Source organism: Mastomys coucha, unplaced genomic scaffold (assembly GCF_008632895.1).
Source record: "Mastomys coucha isolate ucsf_1 unplaced genomic scaffold, UCSF_Mcou_1 pScaffold12, whole genome shotgun sequence".
Taxonomy (NCBI): Eukaryota; Metazoa; Chordata; class Mammalia; order Rodentia; family Muridae; genus Mastomys; species Mastomys coucha.
Window position 1 is genome coordinate 261,456 of NW_022196894.1, and position 9,731 is coordinate 271,186.

Consider the following 9,731-nt stretch of genomic DNA (forward strand, 5'->3'; position numbering starts at 1 on the left):
GGACTGTCTGTCTCTCTCATCAGGACTGTCTGTCTGTCTCATCAGGACTGTCTCTCTCATCAGGACTGTCTGTCTCTCTCATCAAGAACTGCCCTGGGAGAAAGCCTTCCTCATACAGAACTGTGCTGCCCCTCTGCACTCCCTGGGCACTGCCCCTCTGCACTCCCTGGGCACTCACTGCTAAGCAAAGCCAGAGTTTCTCCCTCCTCCCCCAGGTCTCATCCTAGCAGGCCCGCGCAGTCCCCTTCTTCTAACACCCCTGCCTCCTTGGCCTCTGCCTGCCTCATTTCTTACCCAAGCTAGAGTCCCCATTTTAGGCTGCATTCTCCCACCCCCAATGGTGTGTCAGTGCTTCCCTCCAGCCTAACCCTGATGGGGCGTAGGGTCAAGTGTAGATTAGCACCCCACATTTTGTCTGCCCTAGCAGGGTTCACATACCTCAGCGATGCAGAATGCACAACCATAGCCGTTCTCTCTTTTTTTATCATAAAACAATTCTCTGGAGAGTTCATGTCCTGCAGAACACGGTCCAGTCTTTTATTTTACACATTAATCTAATCATTTACTTCAGGTTTCCTTTAGATTATCTTATGAGTCGGCATCCTGTGATCCTAGTCCTTTGATTCTTTTTTTTTTTTTTTTTTTTTTTTTTTTTTTTTTTTGGTTTTTTTGAGACAGGGTTTCTCTGTGTAGCTCTGGCTGTCCTGGAACTCACTCTGTAGACCAGGCTGGCCTCGAACTCGGAAATCCACCTGCCTCTGCCTCCCAAGGGCTAGGATTAAAGGGGTGCGCCACCACCGCCCGGCCTGTCCTTTGATTCTTAAGGGACAGCAAGCATACATTTTTTTTTTAATTTAAGGGGAGAGTGCAAATGCAGTCCCCCACTACCACAAATTATGCAGTCGAGTTTCCCACATTTGGAGAAATCGCAGGGGTCAGCACAAGCATACATTTTTTTAACAGTGCAAAAGAATTCAGAGGTCTGCCTTTGTTAAGCACTAACAATAAACTAGGGGCAGGCACCATGTCACTCTTTCCCCACCAGGGCCACGCCAGGCTCCACAGTTTGTTACTTGCCTTTAAAACTTTGGTTTTCTCAAGACAGAGTTTTACTATATAGCTTTGGCTGTTCTAGGACTCACTACGTATACTAGGCTGGCCTTGAACTCACAGAGATCAGCCTGCCTCTGCCTCTTGAGTGCTGGGATTAAAGAGATGCACCACTATGCCCGGCTGCTTTTTAAACTTTTTAAAGATTTATTTATTATTTTTAATTATATGTAGGTGTGTGAGCCTATATGTGGGCATGTACATGTGAGGTGGCAGTGGAGGCCAGAGGTGTTGGATCCTCTGAATTTGGAGTTATATATGATTGTGAGCTGTCTGACACAGTGCTTGGACTACAACTCAAATCTTCTAGAAGAGCAGCAAGTGCCTGCCTGCAGGCCCGCCTCCAGGCCTCTTGGGTTTTTTTGTTTGTTTGGTTGGTTTTTCCTTTTTTCCACCTTGCTATTTTGAGGCAGGATCTCTCATTGGCCTAGAAATTAGCACCTAGGCTAGGGTAGGTGGGCAGGGAGTTCCAATGATCCACTTGCTCTCCTTCCACTCCCCAGCATCGGGATTACAGCTCATCACCACATCCAGATTTTTCACATGGGTCCTCATGCTTGCGTGGTAAGCACTATATCAACTGAGCTATCTCTCAGCCTCAAGAAAAAAAAATTAAAAGTTTTCTAGAGCATGCTTGCACATGACTATTATCCAGCACTGGGGAAGCAGAGATTGAAGAATTATATACTGGGCTATATTGTGAGAAGTCTCAGAACAACAAAAAGATTATATATAACGAGTAAAAATAAAAGGAGCTGGGAAGATGGTGTAAGAATTAAGCAAACAGGGACATCTCATAAAAATACTGAGGAGCAAGGAATGTCCATTAAGCCTAAAGACAGAGAGCTTCAAAAGGGTTTACTGAACAAACATCCATCCCCAAGAGATGCCCTAACTGCAAGCAGTAATGCCCTGTTCCAGGAAACGTCCCCAGGAGGGGGTAGATCTCCCTCCACCCCTCCTACTGCAACAAGTATCTTCTCACCTGGGGGACAAAGGTCAATAGAAACGAAGAACAATGGGAAAGATAACCAACTCACACTGTAAAACTATGTTCTGAAAGGATATAAAGAGTGTGTGCTTTCGTTCCCCGGGGTCGCCTTTGCCTAAATGCGGGACGACCCCAGTATGCTGGATTATTAAAAACCTTTTGCTTATTGCATCGATCTCCGTCTGTGTCTTCGTGAGTGGGACATCCACCTGGAATCTAACAATGGCTCACTGTATACAGCACAGGCTGCTCTTCCAGAGGGTCTGAGTTTGATTCCCAGCACTCACATGACAGCTCACAACTCTCCAGTTTCAGGGGATTCCAACATTCTCTTCTGGCTTTCATGGGCACCAGGTATGCACGTGGCACACAGACAGACATATAAGCAAAACACCATACACCTAAAAATAAATTTAAAATAAACGAGAGCTGTGGAAGAAAGGCAAAAATCATAGGAGAAATGATTTTTGGAAATGTTAAGATGTTAGTATGTGGGGAGAGGGTCTAAAGTCTTCAAGCATACGAAGAAGTGTACAAAAAAGTTAAGGTTGATCTTCAATAATAGAAGTTGTAGTTGCCTTACACTTTCTCTCATATCCTGTACCTCGTGAAACTCAAGAGCATCTAATAGATGCTCTCCTGGTTTAACGACTCCCACACTAACCTGGTATGTTCCATTCATCACTGAATTATTCCTTCATCGACTGTGAAGACAGGGATTGCTCTTTCGCCATTGCATAGCGTAGATAGTACTAGGTTGTCGGCCTTTACCTCAGACTCTGAAGATAGCCCTTGCAGTGGGCAAACTACTTTGTTTCCTACTTATTACCTTTCATTGAATCATTTGTGATGGTTAGACAATGCAGAATAGGAAAAACCCTAGAGGAGAGGTCAGAGAAAGTTAAGATCCTGCTGTGGAGAACGAGTTTCAGCGAGTTCCGTCCAACCCCTGGGTCCTGCTTCAAGTACAGCACAGACGTGTCCTAAGAGGGAAGGCCTCCCGGCTAATGTGAGACCTGATCTGAAGCTCTCCACACGGAGGACTCGCTCGAGCCTCGCACTTTCTGCTCCCCCAGATTCCCTCAACCAACCGAGTGAGGCCAACTATCTGGCATTAGGCAGTACATTGGACTAGCCACTGGACTACGACTCCCAAGAGGCACTGCGACTGATTGATAGATCCAACAGCCAATAAAAGATTACCGATGTCCCGGAGACCCAGTCTTGTAGAAGAGAGGCGGGCCTTCCCGTGGGTAGAGCTTGGAGCGGCCGGGCTCCGGCCCCGCCCCTAAATTGTGCTCTTGGGTTCCCGGTGTCCAGTCTCTGGAAAGGTGGGTCACCTGCAGGCGGGCGCTGACTTCTAAGCTGCCTCAGAACGTAGTGTCGCAGGTGGCTGCTGGGGCTGACACCCAACACTGCGATGGAGCTGCGTGTCCCCTTGCCGCAGTCTCACCAGGCCGAGCTGGCTGGGCCGCGGAGCCGCACTCCCTACCCCTAACCACGCTGTGGCCGCGCTGTGGCCTTGGCTCAGAGGTACTGGATCAGGTCGGTGTCTGCCAGATGCCGAAGAGTTGGTGCAAGCTACCTGCAAGATAGCCTAAACTTTCCCTAGGGATCCCTCTACCAGCCCGTTAGAGCGTGTTGTGAATTTCGCCAGATACCAGAATAAAATACTCCCTCCCTTCTGGGATATTATGACTTTTCTCCTTAAACGTTGACGAAAAGACTGGGAACTATCTTGATTTGAGTCTGGGATAAAGACTAGCAAATGAGAAAGCTATGTCTTTGCGGTCCTTCTCTAACACTTCCAGAGGAGCTTCGTTCCTAACATTTTTCTAGCCATCAGATTTCTCCAGAGCAATGACCCAGAAGACGTAATCAGTTCACGATTAGAGTGACATTGTTCCCAGAGCCCCCAAAATGGCAGCTAAAATGGAGATAACTTTGAGAACCCACACTGAGAATTCTGACAAGCAAGACAGACACATAATAATGAAGCTGGAAGAAAAACGTGGCCCCCCTCAGCAAAAAGCCTATCCTGATCCCGAGCTTTCCCGCCAGAGCTTCAGACGCTTTTGCTATCAGGAGGTGTCGGGGCCCCAGGAAGCGCTCTCCTGCCTTCAGCAGCTCTGCAAGCAGTGGCTGCAGCCTGAACTACACACTAAAGAGCAGATTTTGGAGCTCCTAGTGATGGAGCAGTTTCTGGTCATCCTACCTCCAGAGATCCAGGCACAGGTCTGGCATCAGTATCCAAAGAGCAGCAGGGAGATTGTGACTCTGGTGGAAGATCTGCACAGAGCATCCAAAAAACCAAAGCAGTGGGTAAGGAGGTCCTTTTTCTGTGGGTTCTAGGTAATGTCTTTGTTGTCTTTTGGGGTAGTGTTTTGTCTCATGATCCCTAGTTAGAGATTCTATAGGAATGGATGGCTTCAAAAGGGGCTTCCAGTCTGGAGGAATGCCCCTTATCCCCACTCCACAACATAACAGGATTTCAGGTAACCAAGCCACTGGCACCCAGTGAGGAAGCAGAGGACTAAGCTATTCCTTCATAGACCCCAGTAACCTTATGAGAGTAGTTTTAAGGAATCTCTACTGTCAGATCTTCCCTGACCCACATCTTGAAACTTTGCTACAATCAGAATTCTTAGCCAACAGGTCTAGGGTGCTCCCTAGGAAACTAATCTTTGTGAAGCTCTGTGAACTTTGTTCCAGTGAAGTTTCTACAATATTGCCTTTGAATGGGAAAGTCTTAGCTCAGTTCTCGGGTGTTGCTGTCTGTCCAGGCATCTTGCCCCACTCCCTCCCCCAAGTGAAAGCCCAGCTGGAGTCACCAAGGGGAGTGAGTAACTGGTGGGACAGCCTTGTTGGATCTGAGTATCCTGACTCTCTCTGACAGGAAAACTTACCAAGTTGGAATGGTTTCCAGTGGCCCCTTACCATACTGGCTCCATTCTCACAGGGCCTGTCTCTAGCAGAAGCAGAGAGCGGTTGGAGATCCAGGGAGCACTTGTTCATGATGATTTTGGTATTTTTGCCAGTTCTCTTTTGATGATCTTGGCCCAAGTTGTGGGCACTACCTGGGAAGGTTGGCAGACGGTGAGGCAACCTCATTCTTTTTGCTCTGCATACGGAAGTCTCTAGGTCATTACCAGGTCTTCCCAGGGTAAAGGGGTCACTCTATAGCAGTGAGTGTCAGTAGCTCTCAGGCCGTCAAGGAATGGAGAATTAATGCATAGCCCTTTTCCTAGGTGACCGTCTGTATGCAAGGGCCATCAAGGAATGGAGAATTAATGCATAGCCCTTTTCCTAGGTGACCGTCTGTATGCAAGGGCAAAAGGTGCTCTTGGAGAAAACAGGAGCTCAGCTTGTAGAACAAGAACTTCGAGACTTCCAACCCCAAGCTCCTAGAAGAGATATTCAGGAGAACTCTCTGGAAGAGCCTTCCTGGGGAGGATCTCATGAGCAGCTGAGTCCCCACCATTGGGAGAAGTCTCTCCTCCAGGAACCAGTCCTCAGATTGACTGAGACAGGTAACCAATCTGGATCCTTGGCTCTATCACCAGCCCTTTTCCATCACAGCCTCTCATGGTTCTGCAAATGCAGTTGTGTTGCATATACTCCCTTTAAAATTGATTACTTTGTATGTGTGGAGGGTACCACAGTACACTTGTGGAGGTCAAAGGACAACTTTATGGACAACATTTCTTTCCTTCTATCTTTATTTGGGTTGTAGAGATCAGACTCTAGTCTCTGGGCTTGAGTAGCCAGAGCCTTTACTTACTAATCCATTTTCCTGGACTTATAAAATTACATATGGTAACTGACTTTTTTTTTTGAGACAATGTCTCACTGTGCAGCTCAGTTGGTCTGGAATTCATTATGTAGACTAGGCTGGCCTTGAATTCACAGAGATCTACCTGCCTCTGCTTCCCAAGTGCTAGGATTAAAGGCCTGAATTACCATATCCAGCCTGTTTGTTTGTTTGTTGAAGAATTATTGGATTCGTTTGAAAAGTGACTGTACTATCATGATGGTCCTGTCTATAAAGTGGAGGGTGCTTGTCCATATCCTTGACATCACTTCCTCCCATCTGTTTTATCATGATGTAATATCCCTTGAGGTTTTGATTTTCATTTCCCTAATGAGTTGTGTTTGGCATTATTTCATGTGTTTATTAAATTATATATCCTGGTCAGTGAGATGGCTCTGTGGGTAAAGGCACTTGCCACCAAGCTTGGAAACTGACTTCAATCTCTGGGGTCCACATGATAGAAGGAGGGAATCACATCTGTAAGGGTTGTCCTCTGACCTTCAAACACACACAATCATACAGACAACCATCCCTAATACATACATACATACATACACACACACACACACACACACACACAATCATACAGACAACCATCCCTAATACATACATACATACATACACACACACACACACACACAATCACACAGACAACCATCCCTAACACACACACACAATCATATAAACAACCACCTCACAACACACATACAATCATACAAACAACTATCCCTAACACACACACAAGCACAGACCCACACACACAGACCCACACACAAACACAGACCCACACACACAGACACACACACATAGACACACACACACAATCATATAAACAACCACCTCACAATACACATACAATCATACAAACAACTATCCCTAACACACACACAAACACAGACTCACACACACAGACCCACACACAAACACAGACCCACACACACAGACCCACACACAAACACAGACCCACACACACAGACACACACACATAGACACACACACAGACACACACACAGACACACACACATAGACACACACATACAGACATACACAGACACACAGACACACACACACAGACACACACACACAGACACACATAGACAGACACACACAGACACACACAGACACATACAGACACACACACATAGTACATATAATAAGACATTATGAAAAGGCAACCTGATACCTTGTCTTTGGTTGTCAGGTTTAATGTATCCTAGGCTACTACATACTACAGAGCTGAGGGTGAACTTGAACTCCTGCTCCTCCAGCCTTCAACTCCTAGATCCTGTGACAAGAGGCCTTTGCCATCACTCCCAGCTTACAGAAAAATTCTAGTCCTATACTTAGCCTGTTTTTAACTTGGGAGATTTGTATTTTTATTGTTGAGGTTTAAGAGTTTTAAAAGTGACCTGGATCCTAGACCTCACAGATGATAATTCATGTTTTCTCTCACTCTGTGACTTTTTAGTTTTTTGATGATATTCCATGAAGCACAACTTTTTTTTATGTTTTGTTTTTTGTTTGTTTGTTTGTTTGTTTTTCAAGGCAGGGTTTCTCTGTGTAGCCCTGGCTGTCCTGGACCTCACTCTGTAGACCAGGCTGGCCTCTAACTCAGAAACCCACCTGCCTCTGCCTCCCAAGTGCTGGGATTAAAGGCTTGTGCCACCACTGCTCGTTTTTTTTTATGTTTTTAAAACATTTGTACTACATTTATATTTTCCGTGTATCTGTATGTATGGGAATGCACATTACATGTGCAGAAGTCAGAGATACAGTTCTCTCTTTCCACTCTGTGGGTCTCGGGGTTCAAATCATGTCATCAGGCTTGGCCAGGGGTTGCCTTTACCCTCGGAGCCATCTCAGCAGCCCAGGGTTTGCATATTGATAGTCTCTGAGTTTTTTCCTTCACATCGGCTCTTGGAGTCCTAGCTAAAATCCCATTGCCCAATCAAATGATTCAGAGTCACAGTTACGTTCTCTATGGGTTGCTTAGTTCTGCCAGTCATCTGGAGTTAGTCTTTTTTATATGTGATAATTTTGTGTGTGCTACTGAGGTTACTATAACAAAAGCCCCTTAGGCTGGGCAACAGATTTATTGTTAACTGTTTCAAAGTCAGCTGGGAATTGGCTTAGTGGGTAAGAGTATTTGCTGAGTTCACATCCCTACAAGTCACACACACAGGCCCGATTGTGTGCTTCTGTAATGCCAGTGCTGGCGGTGGGGGCAGGGGCAAGACACAGAAGGGTTTAGCTCAGTCAGTGAAAGATCCTGTCTCAGCAGAATAAAGCAGAGTGACACGACATTTGACATTTATTTCTGGCCTCCTGTGCTTTAGAGAGGTACACACTAACAAAAAGAAGTCCAAAGTTGGTACCACCAGGTGCAGTGTCTGGACCACATGGTAGCACCTGCCATGTGTCCCATGTGGCTGAAAAGAAAAACAGCAAGACTGTAATGTTCATTTAAGAAAATACTAGTAGTGATGTATTATTTTTAAGTATACAGCTAATATGTTTGGAGTTATTTTAAAATTTATATTGAGAGAAATGTATTTTCACTATTGCTGTAGATGAGCATCTACATAAGACTGTTAAATTGATTATTGTTTTATATCAAACTTTTATAATACTTATTTTTATTGTTATAATATTTTATAAATTTTAAGGAATATGACAAAAAAGATATTATAGGTATTGAAGGGGGGTCTATGGGAGGAGCAGTGGTACAAAAGGGAAACAAGAATGTGATTCAGTTCTATTTAATTAAAATGTTTTTAAATGTTAACAAATTCAGATAAATTGAAATCATGTAACTTTTCTCATCATAATGCAATAAAAGTTTAAAAAAAAAAGAAAAACAGCAAATGGGGAAAAGATGAGGCTTTTCATCTTTTTGACAGGCACTAATTCCATTCATGAGGGCTCCATCTTTATGACCCAGTCACCCCCCCACCCCACCCCATACTTCTACACTGGGGATGGACAACACAGATGTTCAGTCAAAATGGGATTCTTTAAGATTTCTTGAAGCTCATGAAAATCCAGTGATTCCAGGGCCACTTGCCAGAAAATGATTCCTTTCCCATTTGAATTGTTCTTAAGATCCTTGATGAAGACAGATGTGAATGAATGCCTGGGATCTCAGCACTTGGGAGGTGGAGGCAGTGTAGTGAGTTTGAGACCAGCCTGGGCTATGTGAGCCCGTCTCAGAAAGTGAACAGAGAAAAACCTTGATGAAATACTTGGCGATAATTGTCTGAGCTCCTCATTACATGTAAAATTAATTAAAATCCAAAATTCAGCTCCCCAGCCACATTAGGCATTTCAAATGCCCAGCAGTCACATCTGTCTCTGGATGCCATGGTGAGTGTGTATTGAGCACATGAGAACAAACTTTTCCTGATTCTCCATTTCCCTGGCCTAGTCAAGCTCAGATCCATCTTGATCCTCAGTTCTGTCAGAAGGTGGATAGTTTCTTTAACTAGGATACACATCTAATCTGTATTCCATTTTCTAAGTACTTAGGCTATCAACAGTGTAATGAGAAAAACAACATAGTACTTGGATTTATCATCTCTGACAGAAGGAAGGTGTCAGTCTTTGTCCATGTAAGAAAGAGATACTTATTCAAAGTGCAGTGGTATGTGTCTATGGTCCCAGCTACTTGGAGGATCACTTAGGCTCTAGAGTTTGAAGTCAACCTAGGTGATATGATTGACCCTGTCAATAAATAATAACCCTTCAATTGTTATCCTTCTTCATTGTTGGTACTTAGTTCTGATTTTTTTTTTCTATTCTGTTTTTCTATTCCTTTTCTTT

The 9,731-nt window shown here is 44.6% G+C and overlaps 2 protein-coding genes and 1 pseudogene across 2 annotated transcripts in view; 1 reads left to right on the forward strand and 2 right to left on the reverse strand.

Moving 5' to 3' along the window:
• Nucleotides 1-858: 858 nt before the first annotated feature.
• On the reverse strand, nucleotides 859-1,034 carry LOC116086762 (annotated as a pseudogene).
• A 2,309-nt stretch (nucleotides 1,035-3,343) lies between these two features.
• Nucleotides 3,344-9,731, forward strand: part of Znf174 (zinc finger protein 174) — a 7,791-nt gene continuing 1,403 nt past the window's right edge. The window contains exons 1-2 of the mRNA XM_031360811.1: nucleotides 3,344-4,423; nucleotides 5,412-5,631. Of these exons, the coding sequence (XP_031216671.1) occupies nucleotides 4,022-4,423; nucleotides 5,412-5,631 (622 nt within the window). The 5' untranslated portion in view covers nucleotides 3,344-4,021. The remainder of the gene's footprint in view (nucleotides 4,424-5,411; nucleotides 5,632-9,731) is intronic.
• Znf597 (zinc finger protein 597) overlaps nucleotides 8,245-9,731 on the reverse strand; it is a 19,716-nt gene continuing 18,229 nt past the window's right edge. The window contains exon 4 of the mRNA XM_031360766.1: nucleotides 8,245-8,341. Coding sequence (XP_031216626.1) covers nucleotides 8,260-8,341 — 82 coding nt within the window. The 3' untranslated portion in view covers nucleotides 8,245-8,259. The remainder of the gene's footprint in view (nucleotides 8,342-9,731) is intronic.